This window comes from Lissotriton helveticus, chromosome 6 (genome assembly GCF_964261635.1).
Source record: "Lissotriton helveticus chromosome 6, aLisHel1.1, whole genome shotgun sequence".
NCBI lineage: Eukaryota > Metazoa > Chordata > Amphibia > Caudata > Salamandridae > Lissotriton > Lissotriton helveticus.
In genome coordinates, this window is record NC_136067.1 from 1,144,463,400 (window position 1) to 1,144,490,492 (window position 27,093).

The 27,093-nt window shown below is 44.9% G+C and overlaps 1 protein-coding gene across 2 annotated transcripts in view; it reads right to left on the bottom strand.

Annotated features, from left to right (window-relative positions):
• Nucleotides 1–27,093, bottom strand: part of KIF26B (kinesin family member 26B) — a 791,950-nt gene that overhangs the window by 340,271 nt on the left and 424,586 nt on the right. For both annotated transcript variants that reach the window (XM_078648800.1, XM_078648801.1), the window contains one exon: nucleotides 4,442–4,625. In XM_078648800.1, coding sequence (XP_078504926.1) covers nucleotides 4,442–4,625 — 184 coding nt within the window. The remainder of the gene's footprint in view (nucleotides 1–4,441; nucleotides 4,626–27,093) is intronic.

Sequence of the window (27,093 nt, forward strand, 5' to 3'; positions counted from 1 at the left end):
AATTCATAGGACTCAGTGACTGCTTTCATCAAGGAACTCGCAGCCAAAGTAAGGTGAAAATATTAAAGAATGTTGGGGGAGAAGGGGGCTGTTTCCACTTCATCACTACAGGATGGATTACTTTCTTTAGCATACAGGAAAGCCCTCAGGAGTGTTTCTGGCTTCAGCAGAATACATCACATCTTTTTTTCTTGTAATGCCGGCATTGGCTACCGTCTCTACAAGAGCCGCGGCAGAACATCCGTAACTCGTGAATTGCACACTAAAAGATGAATGAAATGTGCATATGTAAACCACAGATGCATGGACACAGGTTGTAAAGGACTCCATGGTATGTCTTTTCAACTGGTCAACACAACCTCTGGCAATCAAGAAGACACAAATGCATGCTGAACAACCCAGGAATCGCCTTGAGCACCACCTGCCTCCACCTCCTTCCCAGTAACCAAGATAACTTGATGCTCTCCTCCACTGTGCCAAGTCCTACACCTACCTGCATTGTGACTACCTCCCTTGCATTGTTCTGCTTACTTGCATGTTCAACTGCAGCCACAAGCATTTGCAACACAACTGTGGCATGCCTCTGAACTTCACGCATGGCACACAACGATTCAGACATAGACCACACTGTAAAACCTCACTCCGACAACCATGTGTAATGCATAGAGTAGCTTCACAATCAGCTGCTCAGCCTGCTAAGGGGCCATGAAGCCCTATACAAATGCTATTAATTGTCTTATCAAACTACACTTCCCACTCTGACATTGGTCCAAGGTTCAGCAGTCCTACTAAAGTCTACTTACAAGAGGGCCAGTAAACTGGGCATGCATCATTCATGAAGCCAGGTGAGAACTGTGACCTTTTGAACTCACTCATTCTTTTGCCATTCATGGACCTTTGCTCCCAGTCCAGCATTTGCACAAGATGCTTTGTGTCCAGCATTTAAGCAAAAAAACTGGAAATTCCGGGAGATTCAATGTTTCAGGGAGGTAACTACATGGTGATACAAAGCTCTTTTTTAAAAAAAAGGGCATTTTCTTGACTCAAAGGGGCTACATCTGTACATTTTTAACCTCAGCCTCTGCATCACAGATGTCATCATGCTGCAGATGGATGACTTTCTTCAATTCCATAGGTGGAAGCAGGCCAGAGTTGACAGGTCAGGTCTTTAATTTAGCATTATTATAATTTTCCAAAATAATTCACCAGTTTCCTGCTGTGAACATCCAAATTGTTCAATTTAAGTCAACGGAAAGCTCAGATGTCTATGCAATGAGGTCTTCTTTAAAACTTTGCCGGTGTGATACTTATGTTATTCTTATATACCTCCACAAGGCGACATACCACTCTACGTCTCTGACAAGTGAGGAAGAATGTAAGCAGAAAACCTATAACAATGAAGTACCTCCCGGTGCTAGTCCTCTTTTTATGCTGCTTGCAGCCAATTTAGGAACTCTGTTCATCATCTCAGCCTCATACTGCTAAGTGTCTTATGGCCTTTCAGGTTCTTGAGGTATACATGAGATATGATGTCATTTATGTACCTGTACTTCTTTACCTCTCTTGTGTTGGCAGAACTCACAGTCTTTATTACACATGATGATTAAATCAACAATGCAGCCCCTTCATGAGTAGAATGTAAATGCAACTCAGAGTGTACACACAATACTCAAATGAGCTTAAAAAAACCACTTTTTTCCAAACTTTACCAGACATGCTAATAGACCCGGCTCAGACGGGAGACTCCCGATTTGTATAAGCCATACATTGTTTTATTTTACCTGTCTCTCGTCTGGAATTGTTTCTGCTTCAGTAGAAGTCCATTGGGAAAATTCATTCCCCTGATTTTTTTCGCAAAATCTCCAGCTTTCCTGTTCTAAAATGTTGGCATGTATGCTATAAGGCAGAGGTATGGTAGCAGGGAGCATGGTATGTGTCTCAGCAAAAGAAAAAGAAGAACAGTATAGGATGTGAATGCACAACCAGCTGTCAGCCAGCTTTTGCACGGCTGGATTTAGGAAAAGCACATTGTCAGGTTGAATGATTCCTACTTTGTGCCTGCCACTGAGCGATACTATTGGCGTGTGATGGCTAGGACTGACAGACAGGACTCCCAATCAGATGCATTTGTGTGGGTGACTTGAAATTAGAAGTACCAGCAAAGCCAATAGTTGTGGATTCCATTTTAGATCCTTGGTATTTTTTCCAAAAGCCTGCTGAAGTGAAAAAGCAAAACAAAAAAAGGATTGCTTTCTGTATACAAAGTTCTAGGAGCTATAGAATATAATATATAAGGGTTCAGTGCCCTTGGAGATGTAAAATAGTCCATCTTGCTTTGCAATGTAAGCACCCCATAGGAGAAAGAATGATATACAAAACATCCAATAGCATAAAGGGAGTGGGTGAAAATCCTGTGGAGTGGTATTGCCTACAAATTACGCTATTACGCCACATCACATAATTATGTGCTCTTTGCGACAACATTTTACTGTGAGTTCTCAGGAACTAAATGAAAAGCCAGCATGCGAACAGCTGTTTCTCACAACACTTGTGCCATTTGCTCAGTTTTTTTATCTGAAATGTGTCCTCATATCAAATATAGTTCTAAATAACAGATCAGCATTTTGCTTAATGAACTGTAATTCAGCTAAACTTATCTGAATTTGGCCCACCTCTGATTCTCAGAACAGTGGCTCAGACAAAGGGCCTGAATAGGACTTTGGCGGTCTAGGAGCGGGCCGCCAGACCAGCGGCCCGCTCCCAGACCGCCAAAGCTGACCGCCATCTGCCTGCCAGATTACAAGTTTCCTTGTTGTCTGGCGGGCGGCGCAGCAGTTCCATTACGGTGCCAATTGAAGAGGCAGTCCATTTTGTACAGCAAAGGTGGTGAATGCAGATGGGGGCACAGCATGTGTACCCCTGCATGCATCCCCATGCTCAGGGGCAACAGGTGGCCCAAATAACACGGGCCCTTTAGGGCCCCTTTTGTTTCGCCACCACCAGCCTTTTCTTGGTGGGCTCACCACCATGAAAAGGCTGGCGGTGGGGAAACTCATAATATGCTTGGGGGTGCCTCAACAGCACCGCCAAGCATATTGCTTCCCCAGACCGCCACAAGAACGCCAGGGTTCGGGGATCCCTGGCAGTTGCGACGGTCCCAAAATGATCTGACCCCCATAGTCCTCATACCGCGGTCAGACCGTTGATGCGGCAGTCCATGACCGCCACCACACCTTCATCATGGGTTTGGCGGTCCAATGGAACACTGAACTCTTAATCAGGCCCTATATAGTTACGAATCACCACCCATTGTTTCCGGTTGATGAGAAGAGGTCTTCACCTTTTTAACGCTTTGAATCCAGTTTTCTTATTGAGGAATGTATTTATAGAAGTTATGTGTCAGAACATACACAGAAACATAGCCTGACAAATATAACTCACAAAAATATTGTGCCACTGGGTGTAGATTTGCTCTTATTAACGCCAATGGGGCGACATTTTTGCAGATGATATTTAGGTCACTATTTATGACAGAGGATATTTCCACCCCACTGTTTTGGTACACACATCCATAGAAGTAACTAATACTCCACAGCACTTGAAGAACATGACATGCACAACCAGAGTTTCCTGTCCCCCATCTGCTCTCTCAAGTAATTAATCTTAGGAGTTTACAATGGCAGTCTACCTGCAAAGTGTAAGCCAAAAAAGTTGGAGTATAGAAAAAGTGCTATTTAGGTCCAATGGATTTTGAGGAATACGAAAACCATTTTTTTCTAGAATTCTTGACACCAATAGAGAAGAATCTCGTCAAGTGATCTATATTTGTGAGGATTTCTTGGATTCTGGTAGGTCTTGATGTGCCATTTTAATCGTGTCACAACAATACTTTGTAAGGTCTTGCATCTTAGGAGTGGATTTAGATTCCTAGAACGTAAGGTCATTGAAGCTTTGTTATTTATTGTTCTATTGAAAAGCAAACTGATTACATAATATGCAACCTTCTACTTCACAATTGACAATGGTTTAAAACAGGGTTCTCAAAAGTCGGTCCTGGAGGGAGGGATCCAAGCCAGATCTTTAGCATATCCCCATTTAGATAAATGTTATCTTAATAATCTGGGATGGAGCCGGCCCTCCAGGATCTATTTTGGAGAACCCCGGTTTAAAAGTACAAAACAGCTCAAAGGATAGTTTATGGAATGAACATAAAATAGAAAAAAGGTTCACCATGATATCTATGGTTACGGAAATTGTACAAAATTGCATCCAAACAATCATTGGTCCTCCTTCATCATATTCTAGGGAGAACGACATCTGCAACTAATTCCACATTATCACACAGCTGAGAGGGGCTAATTCAGTAAGAGGTTCCCAGTAAGGTAGGTTGCACCCTACTAAATCAAATGCTGACAGAATGGGCTTATGAAGAAACACCTACCTTGCCTAGCCCAGGAGTGTCTTTCACTTTGTTGACCGCCCTCAGGAGACATGGCGGGGCAGGCGGTGGGGATGTTTGAAGGGTTCCACAGAAGCTGGTTGAGAAGAGAGGTGGATCAGAAGTCAGCGAAGGAGAAGGTCGATGCTTTTTCTTTTTGGAAGACAAGTTCAGCTTCTGGGCAGCTCTGAGGGGGAGAACAAAAGGCAAGAGGTTACAATCTGCAGCAATAAGCCATTCCTTGCTACCTTATGATTATCTGGCAGTACAAAAAGCTGGAAAAAACAGATCTAACTTCCGTACAACTCAAATCACTTGGCCAATTGTAATTGGAAGACAAACCTAACTTTAGGGCTTAGCACAAAACTAAGCACAATCATAAAAGAAAAACCCCATGTTACCAATCAAGAGAACTGTTCAGTAAAGTAAGGATTTACTTCAAACTGTTGCTCCTGTTTTAGAGGTAGAAGGCACTAAACGGTACCTGGACACAAATACAATATACTTAAAACAATAATCACTAATGCCCTGCTTTCAGGTTTTGTGTTAAAGTACAAAATAACTCCTGGTGTGAACAGGGCTTCAAAAATGGATTAATAAACAAACTGTATATATATTATTTATATATAACGTAAGAAAAATAAACCCATGGCCATCTCCTTCGCTAAATGATCCTGCCTCTGTCCAGTCTAGCAGGATGTAAAGCATATTCTTGAAAGATGAGAGGATTTAAAAAAAGATTTTTTACAAAATATATTTTTTAAAATCTGCAAAGTGATTACACAGCCCATCCTGCTGCATGCATTTAAAGCAGAGGAAAGGCTAGAGAGGTGCATGGTCCCTATACTAATTCACCACTATTCTTCTTCAAGATAACAACATCAAAGCTTATCACATACAGAAAACATAGGGAGAAACTATCCTGGGCCGTTTTAAGTTTTCTGATCTCCAAATTACCTCCATGATACGATAGGCAAAAAAAGTGTGAAAAAAACAATCTACTAACTTACACCAGTAAATAATCCATAGGTGTGCTTGACGCAGTTGAATGAAATGAAGGTCAACCACCCACTTTTCATCTCCAATACTTCTAATAAAAACATTATAATGAAGCAGCTGCGCCACTCTAAACGTAAGTCTTACGGCCCTGATTGTGGGGAAATCGCAAAATCAAAATTCAAATAAATTAAAGCAATGTATCTATCATACAAGAGTATAATATCGCTAATATAGCTAAAGGCATATCCAACATCCATGGTCACCAATTAGTGGCCACCAGGGGTAGGAGCTGCTACACCACTACTGGAAACCTGTGTCAGTATCATTGTAATGATTAGCTTCAGCCTATTTATTCAATATTTCCCTCTGATCTTTACAAACTTGTTAAAAATGTGCAAATGACAGTAATTAAAATTAAGACTCCATGTTTTCCGTTTTTGCTGACTTTTACAGATGAATACAGATAGAACCCCATTTACCTCCTGTCTGTATTTATTTTTAAATGTGGATAAAAACTGAAATTGGTTGTTTTTGATTGATTCTAAATGCGGTCAACCATGACTGCAAGGACAATAGCTATGCAGATTAAACAGGCAAAGGGGGTTAAAAAAACAGGAATTTAAGTAAAAAGCCTTAAACAGCAGTTTAAGTCTAAAAATTGCATGTTTTCTTATAAGTGCATATTTTATCATCTGAGTGTGTTTAAATCATTGAAACCTGCCAGAAGTTCCGGCACAAGTGTACATTAACTGGTTCAATAAATGTAGAAATATACACATTTCAGCCTCATTTTTTCACAAAACGTAAAATAAATATGGATAAATACAGATGAAATTAGCAAAAAATGAACACTCGGATACAGTATGTTGCAAATGGACTTATAATACAATAGTAATGCAATAATAGCAAACTAGAAACACCCTTGTTAAGTAAAAACAAGAATTTTAGACCAGGTTATCCATTTTTACCAAGAAATGGCATTCCCGTGATGTCATAAAAGGGTTAAAGGATATATGGTTTGGATTGAGCTCCATCTGACTTTAGGATGAATCGAAATCACAGCCAACAACTCCACATTTTACAACTGCATGGTGTGAACTGCTGTCTTTTAATGCATACTTCTATAGCTCCTCCTACAGGGAATAGGCCTACCATACATAAATAATCTGCCACCACCAATTGACAGTGAGGGAGTCTTTTTTGCAGGAGGGATTACTGCGCTGCATAAATGAAGCATGCTGTACTGCACTATTGCCACAGTCGGTTGATGTGTGCAGAAGCTTCTGAGGGGTATTTCTTGCTAATGGCAACGAAAGTCAATGTGTACACAATTTCTAATTGCTGCAAATCCCAAAGCACAACCCACAATGCAGAGAACAGGAACTGCCTGTCTCAGCCTCTTAAAACTCTTAATAGATGGCAATCTGTTATTTCATTCCCTCAGCACTTGCACAGCCTGGGGGATTGCTGATTGGTTGCAGCAGATCACCTGCCCAGACGCTACGCAAGCTGCAGTGATTTTGCAAAACGTACGTTCGGGGCCGGACTGGCCATAGTGGGCACCGGGCAATCCCCCGGTGCGCTGCACAGGTGGGGGCCGGTTTTGGGCCCCTGGGGGCCGATTTTGTTACAGGGCCGTTTTTGAGGCATAGCTGCAAAAATGGCCCGTACCAAAATCGGCTGAAAACCGGCCCCGGCAAAGAGCTCGGCGGCACCCCCAACACCCCCGAGTGGGGGTGGGGGCCAGCCGAGCACTTTGCCAGGCCGGTTGTGGTTCCCAGTCCGGCCCTGCGTACGTCTTTCTCCTGCCACCCATTGGAGGAGACCTTGCCTTCACTTCTCAGCGGCGGCAATGCCATGTGGCGCAGGGCCTGCTCTAGGGCGGTGCGGCTGGTGCAACCGCTCTGGACGCTGACTTCCGGTGGTGAGACGTTTTAAAAGCACCTGCTGCCGCATTCCTGGACTCCGGCAACATTAAGGCAACAAGAAAGGTGTCAAGATGACTCTGGTGATTAATGTTCTTCCTGGAGAGAGAAGCGGAGTCTAATGGAAGTTTTGACTCGTGGGTGTAAAGGGAGAATAGGCCTGCTGCAAAGAATGAGTACCATGCTAATCACAAAGGGGATAACATGTAAATAGGTCAGTGGGTTACTGCTTTTGACAAAGATCCTTTTGTTACTTACAGTTTATACGTGAAAATCCTATTATAGAACATGGAGCTATCAACCGTCAATGCATGAAAACTGCAAGGTATAGATAGATTAGAGTGTTATAATTTATCCTAATATAATCTTATTATTAAAGACAACCCCCAATCATGGTGTTAAGTTTTAAATTCTAAGTTTGTGATTCTCCAGATCTAGCACTCAAACTATACTGCCTACCAGTATGGATGACACGTGAGTGACTCCAACACCTTATTGTCTTATGTAGCATTTCCTGACTTACGCATGTATGATTGATTGTCTCTGTGTAGAGTGTGTGTGATGTAAAGTGCTCTGACACCCTACACTGGTATGAGTGGTGCTATAAAACTAATCAAATGCACCTGAGAGAGAGAGGTCATGGAGACTTGAGCAACACTGTTCAGGGCCGGACTGGCCATAGCGGGCACCGGGCAATCCCCCGGTGCGCCGCATGGGTGGGGGCCGGTTTTGGTCTCCCTAGGGGCTGTTTTTTGTTACGGGGTCGGTTTTGAAGCAAAATCGGCCCTGTACCAAAATCGGCCGAAAACCGGCCCTGGCAAAGAGCTCGGCGACACCTCCAACCCCTCCGAGTGGGAGGGGTGAGGTGCTGGCCGAGCAATTTGCCAGGGCCGGTTTTGGTTCCCAGTCCGGCCCTGACACTGTTAAGGTTGGTAGTGAGGGAATCTGTGGTGGGGGTGGTCACTGGGGAGGCACCAACAAACACTGTTGCACAGGGCCCCACCAGCTCCAACGCTGGCCCTGATGTAGCGTACTCTGCAGGCGCAGTCGGAAGTTCAGTGTGGTTCCCATAATAGTCACTCTGATCCTGTGAAGTTTTTTTGCACCGCTGACCTTCAGTCAAGAAATGTTGTGTAGACCTCTCTCAAGAGCGGAAGAGGACGCATTATGCTCTCGCTGCGAGGGCCGGGCCTGCTAATCCCGCTAATCCGCTGTCGAGACGGGAACAGTACTGGCATGGCTCCGCTGTACAAAATGTGGAAGTTATTAATTAGAGAGTTTTTTTTACAGACGGACAGGGCATAAACACATTGTACAAGGGGAAGTACAAAGTGGAGCACTGGGAAAATTGTTATCCTAATAATTTAAATGACCTAAAAACTAGAATTCGCTTGTGGGGAATTTGAAACATGCTCAACCTATTTCCTTAGTTTCCAAATAAATATGCTGTTAATTGTGTGGTGAGGTTTAAGTAGAAAATTCAGTAAATATAGCTAAAATACAGGACTTAATTATAAGCAAATTACCAATGTAGAACTGTCACTTGATTCCTTCATTCTGCAAGTGGGCCCATTCGTTGTCCATTTCCGCCCTTTAGCATGGTCAAGTGGAGAGCCTGGACCAACAGGCTGGTAAAAAAAAACATTGGCCAGTCCGCCAACAGACATACACATCAGACATCTAAGTAAACGCCACACTGAAACTTTCAGGTCACTGGTGAATGAGTAAATCTCACTGTTCTTTATAATATCTTGCAGAACCTCAAAGCTTCGGTGCAGAGATGATATGTGATCTTCTAGATTTGCCTCTCTGTGTAACCTCAGTGCTGCTCAATATAACTGGCATCAGCCCAAGCAAAATCTCACCCTCAAGAGGTAGAAATAATAGATGACCTCTGCTGGTACTTGCCAGAAAGTTATCAACCAAAAGTAACAAGCAGTGAAAAGCCAATAGGTGCTTGTTTAGGGTTTTATCACATGCAGTGCTTCCATGTTGGAGCAAGGCATTCAAAATGGAGCCAGCAAGAGTGGAGCGAGAGAGAGGGCTATTATTGCAAAATAGTTCCCCATGCAGTTCAGTGGAAGCAGTGGACGCAGAAGGATACCGAGATGAATATCCCAATGGGCTGAGACAAGAGTGATTGACAAAGTCACTTTCAAATGGTAGAAAGAGGCTGGTGGAGGAAAGTCAATGGGTAAAAGCAGAGAACTCAAGGTAAACTCTATGTATACTTTCAGCAACAGGTCTGTTTGAAAGCTGTTCTATCAAAACCCAGACCTAAATGTACTGTCTTTCTTCTGGTTGTTTGGGATGTGGAGGGTGAATAACATCTTTTGGAAAAGGAGAGGTCTTGTAAGTAAATTTGGAAGAGACCGAGATATACCTCCTACCACTCTTCTCTAAATCAGGCCCTGTGTCCTCCCAAGAAACCTGCTCTTAAGAAAGCTTTCTCACTCTCTGTCACCTAATTTTATGATAATCATGGTAAAATAACTTTTGTTACTGGTCTTGGGAAATAGATCTCTCTCTCTATTTATCTTAAGGTGACCACCACCACCAAAATTCCCCACACGCTTGATAAAACTGAGGATCCCCAAGACCACGGATGATGCAAACTGATGACGTAACATTTGTAAGATTGTAAAACAATGCCCATGAAGCTCTTGGTTGCTTAACACACCCGGACAATCATTTCCCAGTACTGTGAATGAATGTCCTTTCCAAGGCAGCACAATCTCAATGAGTATGTTCAAACCATCCATAACCGAGAGCTGTTATTTTCAATACGGCGCTTATTTTTTATATTAAGATATTGCGGCAAAGGAAATCGTGACCGATATTCCTCAAAAGTGAAAAATTTGTAAAAAAGTTGTGGATGCACTTTTCTAAACTTTTTCTCCCCTGCAAGGAGGTGTTATCATTTCTTCTGCCCAGTCATCATCACTCAATCAGGTTTGGCCTCCAGTGCCTAACGGATGATGAAAAGCAATCAAGCCAACGGTGATAAATCCGGCACATACAGTGTAAACTGCGTGGGAGTAAATCCTTCCACCATTTATTTGAGAGGACGAAGGTGAAACAATTTCCTGTTGGACACGAGATTAACCGACAGCCTGCTTTGCTGCTTATGTATGATATTGATCGGTTCAAGGTTTATCTCATCAACTGTTCAGTGGTTCATTCGCTTGTTCCCTTCCAGGATCTGGAGAGACCTTTACCTGCCGTCCCTCAGAGGGAGAGAAAAGGTTTCTCAGTTCACCGTAATTGCACATTTAATGACATATGCGACCCTGTTGCAGAGTCCAGGCAGCAAATTTCCAGTGTTGATTTTCCTTCAGAGAAGACTAGGGTGTTAAAAGTCTACTTGAACCAAAGCTTAGGCCCAAACTAGGTCTGTATAGACCACATAAAGGCAGAAGAGAGGCTTCTTTAAAGTTACCAAACTGCCCCATTTTTTAGTAGCAGATAGCACGGGGAACAGCCTTTACCAGGTGGGTTTGTACCACGTTGTACCATTACCATGCATTTTTTTCCCACACATGTTTTATAACGCATAACTTTTATAGGCTTCCCCTTTCTCACCTTCCAAGAAAGCACAGCACTCACAGGAGGAGGGTATAAATCTTTATTACCCTCAGAGAACCAGACGCGTTTCGGCTACTGCCTTAGTCTTTGGTACAATAGCGCGCCATTTTTTTAAACTTTAAATACCCCTCACGTGCATGTCATGGAGATAGACAAGGGACAAAACCATGGTCGCCATCTTATAATGGTTTGTTTGACATTTTCAACATATCGGTTTTGCCCTGGATGGACCTTCCCATTTACCATATGCCATATATACATTATATACATTATATACGATAAATTGTATATTCACACCATCACTCCACATTAGTTGATGCTGTACATTCATTACGCCCTGGATGGGCTTTTTACGTTTGTCAAACATTTATTCACATTGCGCCCTGAATGGGCTTTTGTCCCTTCCATCTATTAACTCCTTCCCCAAAATACCATTGTTCTCATTTTAAATAATCACCCACTGTGTGCTACTCTCTCCTTCTATTTACAAAACTTCAAATATCAACAGGTACTGTAATCAATATCAAACTTTCTCACAGAGCAGGGGGCCCCCTACCCTAGATGTACTGTCATCTCTTCATGGCTATTCAACCCTCCAGGCACCTTTGTTCCAATGTCTATTATATATCGGGATTCCAGCCTCCTCAATTTCTTTAGCCTATCCCCACCTCTGTGAATAAATGTTTGACAAACGTAAAAAGCCCATCCAGGGCGTAATGAATGTACAGCATCAACTAATGTGGAGTGATGGTGTGAATATACAATTTATCGTATATAATGTATATAATGTATATATGGCATATGGTAAATGGGAAGGTCCATCCAGGGCAAAACCGATATGTTGAAAATGTCAAACAAACCATTATAAGATGGCGACCATGGTTTTGTCCCTTGTCTATCTCCATGACATGCACGTGAGGGGTATTTAAAGTTTAAAAAAATGGCGCGCTATTGTACCAAAGACTAAGGCAGTAGCCGAAACGCGTCTGGTTCTCTGAGGGTAATAAAGATTTATACCCTCCTCCTGTGAGTGCTGTGCTTTCTTGGAAGGTGAGAAAGGGGAAGCCTGGATTATAGCGGGGTGTTGTCACCCGCACACAAGCACCCGTGGCAAGAGTGCACGACCTGGCAACAGTGGGAAGCGAGGATATATATATATATATATATATATATATATATATATATATATATATATATATATATATGTTTCCACAAAGCTCCTAGCTTTCGAAGATGCACTCCACAAGGTAAGTTTTAACAAAACCTGTTTATTCCATGAAGCAGCGTTATGAGACCCAGTTCAATAGTCACCCCGACGAGTTTCAGTGCTCCAAGCACCTTAGTCATGGGGTTTGGCATGTAGGTGAAACAAAAACGGACTTCCTCATTTTAATACCCCTCTAGCACTCGCTTTCCAGTAAGCGGTATGCTGGGAAAGGTAGTCCCAATTCTGACTCCTCGGTGAGGTTCGTTTCACAAACAAAGTTAAACAACCCAGTATTTCATTATTCTGCAACCCTCCAGTGGGCTCCAGGTCTCACTCTGCCACTCCCAATCCATGGTACCTTGTGCTGCAGAGGGGCCGTAGAAGAGTTCTCATCCCCGCAGACCCAGTCCAGTTACAATGGCGGTGCACGCCTTCCACGGCCGGTGGCGCCGTGTATTTACATGTTCCCACAAAGCTCCTAGCTTTCGAAGATGCACTCCACAAGGTAAGTTTTAACAAAACCTGTTTATTCCATGAAGCAGCGTTATGAGACCCAGTTCAATAGTCACCCTGACGCGTTTCAGTGCTCCAAGCACCTTAATCATGGGGTTTGGTATGTAGGTGAAACAAAAACGGACTTCCTCATTTTAATACCCCTCTAGCACTCGCTTTCCAGTAAGCGGTATGCTGGGAAAGGTAGTCCCAATTCTGACTCCTCGGTGAGGTTCGTTTCACAAACAAAGTTAAACAACCCAGTATTTCATTATTCTGCAACCCTCCAGTGGGCTCCAGGTCTCACTCTGCCACTCCCAATCCATGGTACCTTGTGCTGCAGAGGGGCCGTAGAAGAGTTCTCATCCCCGCAGACCCAGTCCAGTTACAATGGCGGTGCACGCCTTCCACGGCCGGTGGCGCCGTGTATTTACATGTTCCCACAAAGCTCCTAGCTTTCGAAGATGCACTCCACAAGGTAAGTTTTAACAAAACCTGTTTATTCCATGTAGCAGCGTTATGAGACCCAGTTCAATAGTCACCCTGACGCGTTTCAGTGCTCCAAGCACCTTAATCATGGGGTTTGGTATGTAGGTGAAACAAAAACGGACTTCCTCATTTTAATACCCCTCTAGCACTCGCTTTCCAGTAAGCGGTATGCTGGGAAAGGTAGTCCCAATTCTGACTCCTCGGTGAGGTTCGTTTCACAAACAAAGTTAAACAACCCAGTATTTCATTATTCTGCAACCCTCCAGTGGGCTCCAGGTCTCATTTTGCCACTCCCAATCCATGGTACCTTGTGCTGCAGAGGGGCCGTAGAAGATGCACTCCACAAGGTAAGTACCATGGATTGGGAGTGGCAAAATGAGACCTGGAGCCCACTGGAGGGTTGCAGAATAATGAAATACTGGGTTGTTTAACTTTGTTTGTGAAACGAACCTCACCGAGGAGTCAGAATTGGGACTACCTTTCCCAGCATACCGCTTACTGGAAAGCGAGTGCTAGAGGGGTATTAAAATGAGGAAGTCCGTTTTTGTTTCACCTACATACCAAACCCCATGATTAAGGTGCTTGGAGCACTGAAACGCGTCAGGGTGACTATTGAACTGGGTCTCATAATGCTGCTTCATGGAATAAACAGGTTTTGTTAAAACTTACCTTGTGGAGTGCATCTTCGAAAGCTAGGAGCTTCGTGGGAACATATATATAAATATATATATATATATATATATATATATATATATATATATATAACGAAAACGCCATTCACCATATCTCTTCTCCAGAAGGAATAACGAGAGTAAGCCCAAATTTTCGTGCAATTTTCTCCGGTGATTTATTTATTCATTCAATTACACCAGCCATCCGCCATATATATAAATATATATATATAATGCATGGTAAAGGCATACATTGTAAGAGCATATGCGATCTAAAACAATGCGGGGTAAAAAATGTGTTGTAAAGGCATGCAGACTTATTTCACAGCGTTGTTCCATCATACAACCACTGAGCACAAAACTTCGCTTTAAAGTTGCCGTGGGACAGGGTTGGACAGCCATTTTATTCCACTGGCCATTTCCCCAATTGGTCGGAGCCCTTGGAGGACGGTTTTTAAAGCCCAAGGTCAATCCTGGTGCCTCTGTCACTTCCCCCAGCTCCCAGAGCTCAAGTGCAGAAGGCACAGGGAGGCTTACAGAGAAAGAGGGGAAGGAAGAGGTAAGGTATAGAGAAAGTGAGTGATCATAGAGAGAGTGTGAAAGGGTGGGTTGAAGGAGGGATTGCAGGAGGAGACAAAGGGAGCTGGTCTGCTTTCAGCATTTCTGGCAGGGCTGCTTTTGGCTACCTAGTCTGGTGTTGTAAGAGGATCAATTAGGAAATAGGAAACTAGATTAACAGGAACTCAAAAATACAATAAATTATTACGTATAATTCTTGTGATGTTAATTGGAAAGGTAAGCTAAAACAGGGATAAGGGAAACAAAAATGTAATTGACAAGATGTAATCAAAATATAGAAAAATGACAAATTATCAAAAATTGGGCAATGTAAATGGTCCAGAGGAAAGAAGCCATTGTGTTAGAACCGGGGGTCTCTGGTTGGCAAAGGTAAGTACCTTGGCCCAAGTAGGGACCCCTAGCTCCGGTCAGGGCAACGGAATAACCCTCTGAGATAACCCCTGCTCACCCTCTAGGTAGCATGGCGCGAGCAGTCTAGGCTAAACTCGGAGACAATGTGGATAACATTTGCACTTAACACAACAATAATCCCCAATCCACCACAAACTGAGACCACACAGGTAAGTATATTTTTATAAAAATATATAACTTTATCTAGTTTCAGCATGTAAATGAAGCAGTTGCATGATAATCACTTCTTTAGAACCGATAGCATTTCTAGTTTCAAGGTTGCACGTTAAACACTTCATCTAGAACAAGGTTGCACTTAATTCTTAGTCGGTCTTGTAAATAGGCAGTTCTTAGCATAAAAATAAGAATAGTCTCTAGTCTCTTAAATCAGCACTTAAAAATATATGGCCACTGATTTATATGCACTTCGCTCTCAAAACGAACCAATGATCATGCCAAGGTTTTATAACCTCCACAGGACTCGGCCCCTAGCGCCAGGGACCCTTCGCGCCTCTAGCGCGTCTCACCGCAATGCTGTTGGGAGGGGGGATTCCCCTCCAGGCGCACCTCGCAGCGAGCGCTCACTAGCGCTCCAGCCCGGCCGGTCTCAGGACGCTCCACCGCCCGCTCTCGGTTCTCCAGGGAGCAGCGGGGAGCAGAGACGGCAGGCCGGGGGCTGGAGCACTCTTTCAGGTCCCTCGGCGAGGTCAGGTCAGTCTTCCCCGGGCCCGGCGGTGATCGCGGTGAATTCTCGGCTCCTCCAGTCGAGCGGGCCAATCCAGACGCGGCAGGACGGGCGAGCCTCCACAGCACCCGGGAGTCAGCCTATGGCAGTGCGGCTCCCGGGTCAAGCCTGCGATGACGCTCCTCGCCCTAGCCAATCACCACACGGCAACAGTGATGACGCTGCGCCGCACGGGCCAATCCCGTCGCGGCGTTTGGTGAGGGGGCCCGGCTCTCTCGGCCAATCGGAGAGCAGCGGGCTCGCTTTCGGTCGCGTTGGTACCAGCAAGGTACGGGGCCCTTCGTCGGGGGTTTACTGACCCCGGGTCGCGGTGGTGAAGCTGCACACAGGTTGTTTTAGTGCGCTCTGCTCGGGGAAGGCTCACAAACCTTCAGTCTGCACCTAACACGTGTCGATGCACACGGCGACCTCACAGCACGGCACAGCAGCCGGTTGGGCAGACAATGCACAGCGCAGCACCCTCCAGCCAGACAGAGGGCCGACGGTCAGGCAAACAGCAGGGCTTCACGATCTCTTCAGCCCACAGCAGCTTCAGGGGACACAGTAGATTCTTGTGGTCCTTGGGCAACCTTTATGTTCCTGGGTCGCAGACAGGGAGCCAGCTCTTCTCAGGCCCTTGGAGATTCAAGCTGTAGGCACAGCACACAGCAAAGTCTCAGCAGTTTCAAGCAGGCAGGGACACAGCCCACAGCAAAGTCCCTTTCCCCTCCTCAGCTTCCAGTGATACAGCAGAACAGGTCAGCCCTTAGAGCACACAGCAAGGCAATCTTCCTTTAGTTCTCTCGCCGTCCTCCTTCCAGCAGAGGGTCCGTCTTGATTGTAGAGTTTCAGAATCTAACTTTCTGCAGACAGGGGTCCTTTCCTTATACCCCCAATGTCTTTGAAGTTCTTGGTGCATGGAGGCCCTGGGTCCAGTCTAAACCAGTTCTGGGGGTTGCGGAGCACTGAGGTGTCTCTGGCTTTCTTCTTCCTGTCAGCTTCAGGGCCAGGGGGGTCAGTTGACCACCAGGAGAGAGCGAATGTGGGGGAGGTAGGCAGGCACAGCCCAGCACTTATCTGGCATTCCTTCCTCCCTCCTCCCAAGCAGGCAGATGTGCCCTTTCATCCCCGGGATGGCTCCGACCCTCTCCTCTGGGGCTCTGCAGCCCCTTACTGTCACCTCCAGACCAGGCAGACATTCCACAAACCCAGGCACACAGAAAAAGGTTTAGACAAGAGAACAGCCACTTTCTAAAAGTGCTATTCTCCAACACAGGATTTAAAAACACCCTTCACTAAAAGATGTGTCATTAAATTCTGAGTCCAGGGGTATCTTTCACTTATGTCCCATCTTGTTCCTATGGGGAGATAGGCTGGTATCACATGGGCCCAGCCCCCCTCCATGTTACGCTATGGAGCAAGATAGCCTTACAGCAGTGAGCACACAAAATGGCTGTAGCCCACTACCAGAGCATAGTACCTGCACTAGCACATGCTCTACCTTATCCATACACTGCACCCTGCCCAGGGGGGTACCTTGAGCCTTCCATAGGGGTGACTGATGTGCACAGACAGGGAAGGATTGGGCCTAGCCAGTGGGGACACTGGCCAGGCTGACATGGCAGTCACTGACTGCACACAGGCCCTGCGCTGGCAGGCCTGAGTCACCTTTTAAAAGCTACTCGTGTGGGTGGCGCAATCTGCGCTGCAGGCCCACTAGTAGCATTTGACATCACCAGCCCTGGCACACACAGTGCCCTCTACTAGGGACTTCGTGGTGATACAAATATGCCAATTAGGTATACTCAATCAATATCACAATTTACAGAAGGAGCACTTACACTCTGACACTGATCAGCAGTGGCAGAGTGTCCAAAACATCTAAATCAGCAAAAACGAAATCCAGTACAGCATCAAAACACATGAGTCAGAGGCAAAAAGATGGGGGAAGAACCACGCCAAAAGGTGTCAGGTCTAACACATTGAAAACCCCAAACTTAATAGCAACTTGATTTTTTAAAATTAGGGCGACATGGGAACATGACTTGGGCCCGCCTTCTCTCAAAGAATGGTACTACTGCTGCACGCAGACTAAACTGGTCACCCCTAATCATCAGCATAAATTCCTCCATTTCAAATTTCTACGTAGAGCGTACACCACTTCTAATAGGTTGTCCAAGATCGACCCCACCAATACTACCAATGCCCTAAATCGAGCGCTCCAGAGGCAGACTTCTCCTATTTGAAATGGACGTGCCCACATGTAAGCACATTCTGGAGTGGGGTGTTTGAACGCCTTTACCTTATGAGGCAGACGGAGATTGTGCCAGACCCCTGTTGGTACTCATGGGCTATGTATCAGATATTTTGAAGAGTGCTCGCAGATTTACTGCCATAGCTTTGCTGTGAGCTAAAAGAGAAATTGCATTGCGCTGGAGCAGTTGTGCTCGTCCTACAGTGGATGCTTGGCTAACTGGTATAATCTACTGCAACACGATGAGCGAAGTCTATGCAACGCTGCAGCCCCCTCTGTCAGGTCGAAGGACATCTGGCAACCTCTTCGGGACTACCTGGTATCTCTTGAGTCAGTTGGTCAGAGCGGAGTCACAGTACAGGTCTCCCTGAATGCTTTACGCATTATGGGCCCTAGTGCTCTTCCCCATATATTAGGCTCCCATTGCACTATTTTTTACAGCCGGCGGCCTACCACCCTGAAGGTCTCGATTCACGCATCGAGCCAGTAATTGAATTTGTATATGCCCCTTCCATACGACTATGTTGTAATGATAACTGCTTTGCAATGTTCCACTCTGAGGGTTTTTATGTAAGCACTCTACTTGTTCTAGAAAAAGACAAATAAAGGTACAAAAAAATAGCAACTTCATTTGTTTCAGTCAATGGTTTCAAATTTCTGAAAGTCTCAAAATGGACTTGGGCTCAGGCAGTCTTAATTCTGTGTCCCAAGTGCTATGAATAATAGGCTCTCCCTCTCAGAAGGATCTAGCCAGACAAGATGGTTGCCTCCTGCTGCACTTGATCCAGAGGTACTTAGCGCCATCTAGAGTTTGGTGGGCCAGCTGCCAAATGGTTGGGTAGGCAGAGGTAGCACCACTACCGCCCCAGCTCCAGGGAGCTTGCTATAGGTAGAGTTGACAGCCGGATCACCAGCCTTTCTTTTGCCACAGGGGTTCGCACCTACCCCCACAGCAAAATAAAGAGTTGTGGTATGTCCGCCATCAAAGATAAAAAAAATTCCTTCTAGAAAGATATGAAGACAGAACCGTCTCACCCCAACCCAAAGCAGGAGCGTGGATGTCTATTCTCAAAGGCAAATGTCCCTGACGTGTTGAGAGTTCCATTACGCACATCGAGATCATTTTTGCGATTGTCCTATCCAGGGCATCTTTGGTGTACATTATATTGACCGTATAAAAAAAAAAGACCTAAATGCTGCTCAATGATCCACCCTAAATAGGAAGGTCGTTATGACTGCCCTATATAGGGTGACTTTCTTAACTCGCTAGTTATTGTCCTGCTAAAAGTGCTTTTACATTGCTTTCAACAGTAGTGCCTCCGCTAGCAGGAAAATCATGACTCCAAAATGAGACTGGAGATGGGTGACATTGGCCAATAGGTTAGCTACCAAATATTGTCAGCTGTGCTATAACCACCCATGTCAAAAGGAGACCCAGCCTCTAGATGGGCTGGCATATGTAGCGTCAAAAGAGCCTACAATGCTGCAACACTGTCAATTCCCCCTTGCTTATTACTTTCTGGGGCTTGCAAACTCTGGACTGACTTGGTTAGAGTGTATTCTTGGAGTGAGGGAGAAGCAAGTGGCACAACCACTTTGCTTAGACTAACTGATGATACACAACTGCAGGTTGTTCATTGTAGGTCATTGTTTAAATCGTAACCCTAAAGAACCAAGTAATATGAATTCAGGATTGAGCCCTGCTGGTGACCGACCATCTCAAATGCTGAATGTAGCATCTCCAAACAGATCCTGTTGATTTAAATTTTGATCATGTTTACACCACAGCTGATCTTGGTTGTTCTGACAGTGCCAACTTCGTTTCTCGAAAGTTCCTCTCCCAATCAATAAGGACCACACTTATGGAGGATTCCTTGGTTGATACCCACTGGTTCCTGACAGAAGTAGATTTGACTATTTCTTGAACAACCAAAGATGCTGGAGACCCTCTGATTTAAAGGACACTTCCTTAGACTCATTCACAACAATGGCAGCTGCCAAGCTTCCATTCTCAGGAATTGGTCACTCAACGTGACTCACATTTTGGCTCTCAGCATCCAGGCTTCAACCCCTTTTCCTGTCCCAGTAATCTCAGCAGAACTGTATTGTATTGTATTGTATTACATACTTATATAGCGCAAACTGTCACCCTACGGGTATCCTGGCGCTGTAACCTAGACAGATGGATTCAACAGAAACGGGCCTGATTGTTAGCGGGGGGCATTGCTCTCATTCCTGGGAAATAGCCAGGTATCAAACTTTTTCTAAAACATAGCAAAGAGTTGGCTTGTCTGGTGCTCTGAGGTAGCTCATTTCAGAGGTGTGATGCTACTGTGCCAAAGGCCCTGCCTCCCATCCTAGATTTATTAAATCTGGTAGTTGTTACCAGATTTGCACTGGAAGAGCGAAGATGTCTAGTAGGCTTGTACCAGGTATATCTCTCTTGCATGGATAGAGGGCCCGTATTGTGCACTGCTCCATATACAATGCATAGAGATGTAAAGCTAACTCTGTCCCTAATTGGCAGCCAGTGAAGATCTCTCAGAGCCATTGTGGTAGAGGAGCTACGTTGCCTGTTAAGTACCAGCTTTGCTGCTTTAGACTGGACTCTTTGCAACCCTTGCAAGATGTATTGTGGAGCACCAAAATACAAGGAGTTGCAATAGTCCAGTCTACACAGAATGATGCTCCTCACCACCAGGGGTCTAGTATCATTAGGCAGAAGTGGAAGAATCTGCCTATGACATCATTTGAATATTTCCATCAACCAAGACACCCAGGTTACGTACTGTTTTGACTGGGACCAGGGGATCATCCCCCGGGGTGAGTCTAAACTCGCACGGTAAGAGCTGTGTCATTTTAGCAACAGAAACAAATACCACCTCCGTTTTACCCCCATTGAACTGCAAAGAGTTTACTTTAAGCCAGCAGGAAACCTGACACATGCATTCCTGGAAAGTGTCCATGGACACCGCATGCTTCCCTTCCAGGGAAAACACCAATTGAGTGTCGTCGGCATAGTTGACCAAATCAATCCTATATGATTTTATTATGGGAATCAGGGGGCATAGGTATATATTGAAGAAAATGGGGTTTATTGACAAATCCTGTGGCACTCTATGACATACCGGAGACTTGGAAGAGGCAAACAGTATCATGGTTACAACCTGGTGTCTTTCTGACTAGTATGATTGCAGCCATTTCAGGGCACGACTTTTCACACCCAGTCTCTCTACTCTTCCTATCAGCACTGCATGGCTTACCGTGTCGAATGCAGCCGACATATCCAGTAACACTAGCACTGATGAGTTACCATTGTCGGCTCGCATTCGCAGATTGTCCAACACAGTTGCCAGAGCAGTTTCTGTCCCATGACCTGGGCGGCAACCAAACTAATCCCGGTCCAGTAGATGGTTGTCTTCAAGATAACTCGACAGAGACTTGCTGACAGCCTTTTCCAGAATTTTTATAGGATAAGGCAGGAGAGATATAGGCCTAAAATTAGCTGGGTTTGTTGGATCCCGAGAGGGTTTCTTGAGCAGGGGGTTACCACTGCCTGCTTCCATACCTCTGGGACCACGCCTTCCTCCAGGGATTGACAGCATATCCGTTGCATCCATGGGAATACTTCTGGTCCATACTCATTCCAGATCCTATGGTGGAGGGGATCTAGGGGGGACCCAGAAGATACACTTTGAGCGAGACTATTAAAGAGCTCTTCAGAGAGAGGTTGAAAGCACTCAATTGATGTTTCTGCCCAAAGTTCCTCAGCTAATATCTGGGGTAAAGCATCCTGGCTGCTAGTATTACCTAGATAAAAACCCCCAACAATTTTAGCGATCTTTGCATCAAAGAAAGTGGCGATTTTGTTGCATAGTTTCTGTGATGCAACCACTTTGTTGCCCGTACAAGCGGAACTGGAAAGATCTCTTATGATATTGAATTAGCATTAGATTCCCCAGAATCCATGTACATGACATTGTACATGAAGAAGGGTCTGCACCTTCCAAAAAGTGTTGTACTCTACTGTGAGCGAACAGCCGACCCTCCTCCAAGGTGCTGCTGGGTATCTTCAATGTCCCATCAGAAGGAAGAGAAAAAGAAGCGGGAAGATGAAGGAAAAGGTAGCATGGGAATGAGAGATAATTACAGATTCTAGCATAGCTTATTGGGGACTAGAAAGATTCTCTCAACTGGTGAGAACAGAGGTGGCAATAAAACAGTCACGCAAAATAGGCTTGTAGTAATTTGCAATTAAATCAGTCAAGAGACAAGCACACTAAGGAGAAAAGATAAAGCATCCTGTGGTGCAGGCAAGCAATCATTTCTGTAACCCATTGTAAACTAAATAAAATCAGACAAAGCATCCCAAAGTGCTTAATTTATCCCTGCATGATAATATGTTTCTAAAAGCGGTGGTTAAGTGCCGTGACCGCAACACTAAGCTACTCACTTTGGTACAATGGCAATATTTTATGCCTATTTCTTGTTGTGCTTGTTGTGGTTCTTTGCAGCATCAACAACCACATGTATAAGAGGAGAAAAGATGCTGCTCTTTGTCAGGAAGGAGAAGAAGGACCAGGTCCAGATTGTGGGGGAATGGGGATTCATGGGTAACAAACAGGCCTATGGCTATGATAACACAGCTTTCAAGTGGCGGGAAGGGCATGTTTGCACTTTGTGGCATTGCTGTAGCCATCATATGGGTGTGTTCAGGTGGAGTTGAGTGGAGTTGACAAATGGTGCTGCTGGATATTTTCAATGTCCCATCAGAAGGAAGGCGCAATAATCTTCGCAAAAGACCTCGCTGTAAATGTACTGTAAGGAGAAGAGAGAGCATGAAGGGGGGAGTATGCATGAAAGTGAGCTAGGAGAACATGAGGGAGGTACAGTAGGGCACAATGTGAGGGAGAGAGAGAATAATGAGAGAGAATAGAGAAACAGGGAGAGAAAAAGAAGCGGGAAGATGAAGGAAAAGGTAGCATGGAAATGAGAGATAATTACAGATTCTAGCATAGTTTATGGTGGACTAGAAAGATTTAAGGTTTTTCACAGTGTGGTCTCTTTATGGTCCAGCCCTCGAGGCTCAAAACTCTATGCACAGGAACTTGTATAAGGTGATGCATAGAGGGTTCCAACTTAGGCGGCCCACAAAGGATACCAAGGGAGATTAATATCAGGTGTCCCATTATCGCACATCTCTAAATGATGCCCCATGTCATGAATTAAGACGCCAGCATAACACGTTTGATCTTCAACTGCATGGTAAAAGCCTATATTGAAAACATGGAGCGCTGTGATCCATTTGATATAGAAATAACAATGCGTACCGGTTCACAATTTCAAATTAAAATCCAAAATCCTGCCGGCTTCATTATTTTTTCATAAATTGACGCCTGCTGCGTTGATAACAAGCAGTTCCGCTGATTTAAGTAACACAATTCTTATTTTAATCTATGGGAAAAGCTAACAAACCACATTAAGTGCCCACCTGACTATACCACAGGGGATAGCAATAGTGATCTTAAACCACCGATAGAAACCACCCATATAACACACCTTACAGATTCTCTCAACTGGTGAGAACAGGGGTGGCAATAAAATAGTCACGCAAAATAGGCTCGTAGTAATTTGCAATTAAATCAGTCAAGAGACAATCACATTAAGGAGAAAAAATAAAGCAGAATTTACCCTGTGGTGCAGGCAAGCAATCATTTCTGTAACGCATTACAAACTAAATAAAATCAGACAAAGCATCCCAAATTGCTTAATTTATCCCTGCATGATGAGGTGTTTCTAAAAGCGGTGGTTAAGTGCCGTAACCACAACACTTAGCTACACACTTTGGTACAATGGCAATACCTTATGCTTATTTCTTGTTGTGCTTGTTGTGGTTCTTTGCAGCATCAACAACCACAGGTATAAGAGGAGAAAAGATGCTGCTCTTTGTCAGGAAGGAGAAGGACCAGGTCCAGATTGTGGGGGAATGGGGATTCATGGGTAACAAACAGGCCTATGGCTATGATAACACAGCTTTCAAGTGGCGGGCGGGGCATGTTTGCACTTTGTGGCTTTGCTGTAGCCATCATGTGGGTGTGTTCAGGTGGAGTTGGCAAAAAAATCTTCCATATGTGAGAAGAAAAATTGTTTTGAAGATTTTAATAATAATGAGGACACGTCTAGCACAGCAGAGCTTTCCAGCGGCCATGGGAGAAGAAAGCTGTGACAACAATGGGCACAGTGGTCATAAGCAAATGCATGCCGGTCCTCAAAGACAGCCATGGAGATAGCCGAAGAGCGGGAAGACTCTCAAACAAAAGAGAGCTCTACTCCTTGAAAGCAAACATGAGTGCAGTCCCGGGTAGGTGTTATGGGTGGCAGCGATTGGTTGGTGGCTTGTAGTATATAAAGTTTGAAACCCAGGAAGGATTCCAGTACTTGTCGGTGGATATAAGTGGAATATAGGTCTGTTGCCGGGATCCTAGCTCAGGTCAGGCAGGCGCCAATCCAAATTGGAGGGCGGCAGGAGGGTGGGGGATAAGGGCGGAAATAATAAGAAATAAGAAAAAACGTACCTGCCGTTGATGCTGACGGCCGCCTCGGTGCTCCTCTCCAGCTCTGCTCCCAGAATTCCATGGGCCCCAGCACAGGCTCCCCACCCAATCCAGACGCTGCTCTTATGGTACACCTAGATACACCCAGCATGAGAGAAGCGCCTGGATTGGCCTGATTGGGCTGGTCTGACGCTCACTCAAGCACAGGGAGCCTGTGGCTTTTTTCCAACCCGGCAGTGCAACACAGCTGGGTTGGAGAAATATAAGTGTGCATGTCTGTTTGGCCGGCCTAAGACAGCCAGCCAAACTGGCATGCACACTTATAAGTGCCCACCACACCTCCTACCTGCCATTGCCTGGCCCAGCCCAAGACGCCATTGCTCAGGTAGTGATAATAAAATTGTTTTATTATCATTTTATTGTTCATCAACGCTCCTCAGCTATTACGGAGGAGCCGCGCCTGGATAGTACATGGGCAACCCTGTTCCAGGCCGGAGGAGCCATGAAATAGATTAAAAGAAGTACATACCAAAAGGGGACAGTTCAAGGTTGTCCTCAGTGTGAGCTCCTCCATGGTACCTGTTATATATGTGCAGTCTCTTTATGTCCATACTCTTATCTGCTCCCCTACTCCCTCACAATTTTGTGTTATATAATCCTTACTTCCACCTTCTTCCCCCATCACACCTTTTCAATCTAACCTCACACAAAGCCCTCTCCTCTTTCCTCCATTCTTCTGCCTCCTTCATCAACTCTTTACCCTCACAACCAGCAACCTTTTTCACCTCAATCTCAGGAAACAGCCACAGGGTAGTGAAACGTCTCATGGCCAAGAATTCCATTAGAATAGCCTTCATTCCTACAATCCAAAAGACATTAATCTGCACAACTAAGACAGTAAATACAGACTAACACAGGATTAGCGGAACACACTTTGGGCAAATCCCTCACCTAGCACCTAACAGCTTGCGCACCAAAGCTAGGCTTAAGATAGTATGACCAGACCACCTCTTTCCGCACCCCAGCTTTGGATTTCAAGCCTTTGGGGAAAAGCCCATTTTTAGCAGACAATTTAATGACTTGCCAAGAGGGCAAGGCACCAGCAAATGTTTGAACTAGACGCAAATGTATAACATAAGAAAGAGTTAAAGACTAGTGTTTCCTAAATGACACAAGTGAACACCCTATGTGAATTTTCCTGAATTTTCCTGGTTCAATGTTCCTGTTCTAGAAGGTATCTTTGATTTGTGTAATTATTCCAAGGAGTACCACAGTTGGGGAACAGGACAATATCCATAACATGATAGCTAGGATCACAGCAGCTAATAAATGTAAGTCATCTACCATATTAATGAACAGATAGCTCAGTTAGTTAAGAACTGGCTGCTGAGGTCAATGTATAACCTTTAAGTCACAACAGGATGGCCTCAAGCCAGACATTATCCTTCTGATGCCATTAAAGGATCACTTTAAGTTGTTGATAGCATGACCACACAGCAAAATTGTAGTAGTAAACAGTAAGATATAACTATTCTTATGTAGCATGCACATTGATTAGTGGCAAATTGTTTGAAAGCGCTATTTGGTAAGGAACACCAACACCCAACAACTTTGCAACCGAGCCAAATCTCAATATTTAAGGATGGCAGGTGAAATCAAATCAGTGGACTACACTAGACAGAGTACTTTATGGCTGCATGGCTGTCATCAAGAGGCCGCCTTCTATCATACTATATGGGATTGTCCACTCCTAAGCTACATATGGGATGGGGCAATGACACACATGCAGGATGCAACTGGGAAACAGATAACACTCACACCACCGCTGGGCTTAATATTTGGGAAGCTACTGATCTCCCAGAAGGAGAACAGAAATTTGCCATGCTAGGCTGCATGTTAGTCAAGAGAGTGATCGCAATGAAATGGGGGGCAGCGGAAAGACCACGACTAGGATTTGGGCGGCTGAAATAGATAAACGAAGGATTGTTGAAAATGAAGGGTATAAATCTAGAGGATGCCCTAAGAAATGGGATAAAAAGTGGGGCGGGTGGAATGCGCACAGAGGTGACTTATGTATATCCCCAGCTGTCGAAATGGACATGGCAAGGCTAAGTAGACATCTTTCCAGATTGCTGAACTGGAATTGGCATTGGATTTGTAGAGCGCGTAGCTACCCGTGGGCGTCCCAGCGCTGAACTCGTGAAGTTACGTCTGGAACAGAGTGACCTTGGGGAACAGCCAGGTCTTCAATAGCCTGCGGAATTTTAGTAGATTGGTCTCCCTACAGATGTTGAGGGGGAGGGAATTCCAGAGCTTAGAGGCATTGTATGAGAATAGGCGTCCTCCTGACTGTGCTTTCTTGATTCTGGGGACGCTTGCCAGGAAGAGGAGGTCGGATCTTAGCTTCCTGTTTGCTTTATGTGGTTTGATCAGGGATCTCAAGATTGGGGGGCCCTTGTCTTGCAGAATTTTATGCGTGATGCAGAGGGATTTAAAATTGATTCTTTCATGGATTGGGAGCCAGTGTAACGAGCTTAGGGCAGGCTTAGCAGAGCATCAGTTTTTAGTGCCTCTTAGCAGCCTAGCTGCCGAGTTCTGGGCAAGTTGAAGTTTGTTGATGACCGATTTCGGAGCGCCAAGGTAAAGGGCGTTTCCGTAATCTAGTCTGGACATGATAAGGCCCTGAATGAGGAGTTTTCTGGAATGGGGGGGTAAAAGGGGGAGGATTTTGCGTGTAGTGCGTAGGAGACCGAAGCAGGTTCCTGCGGTTTTCCTCGCTTGAACTG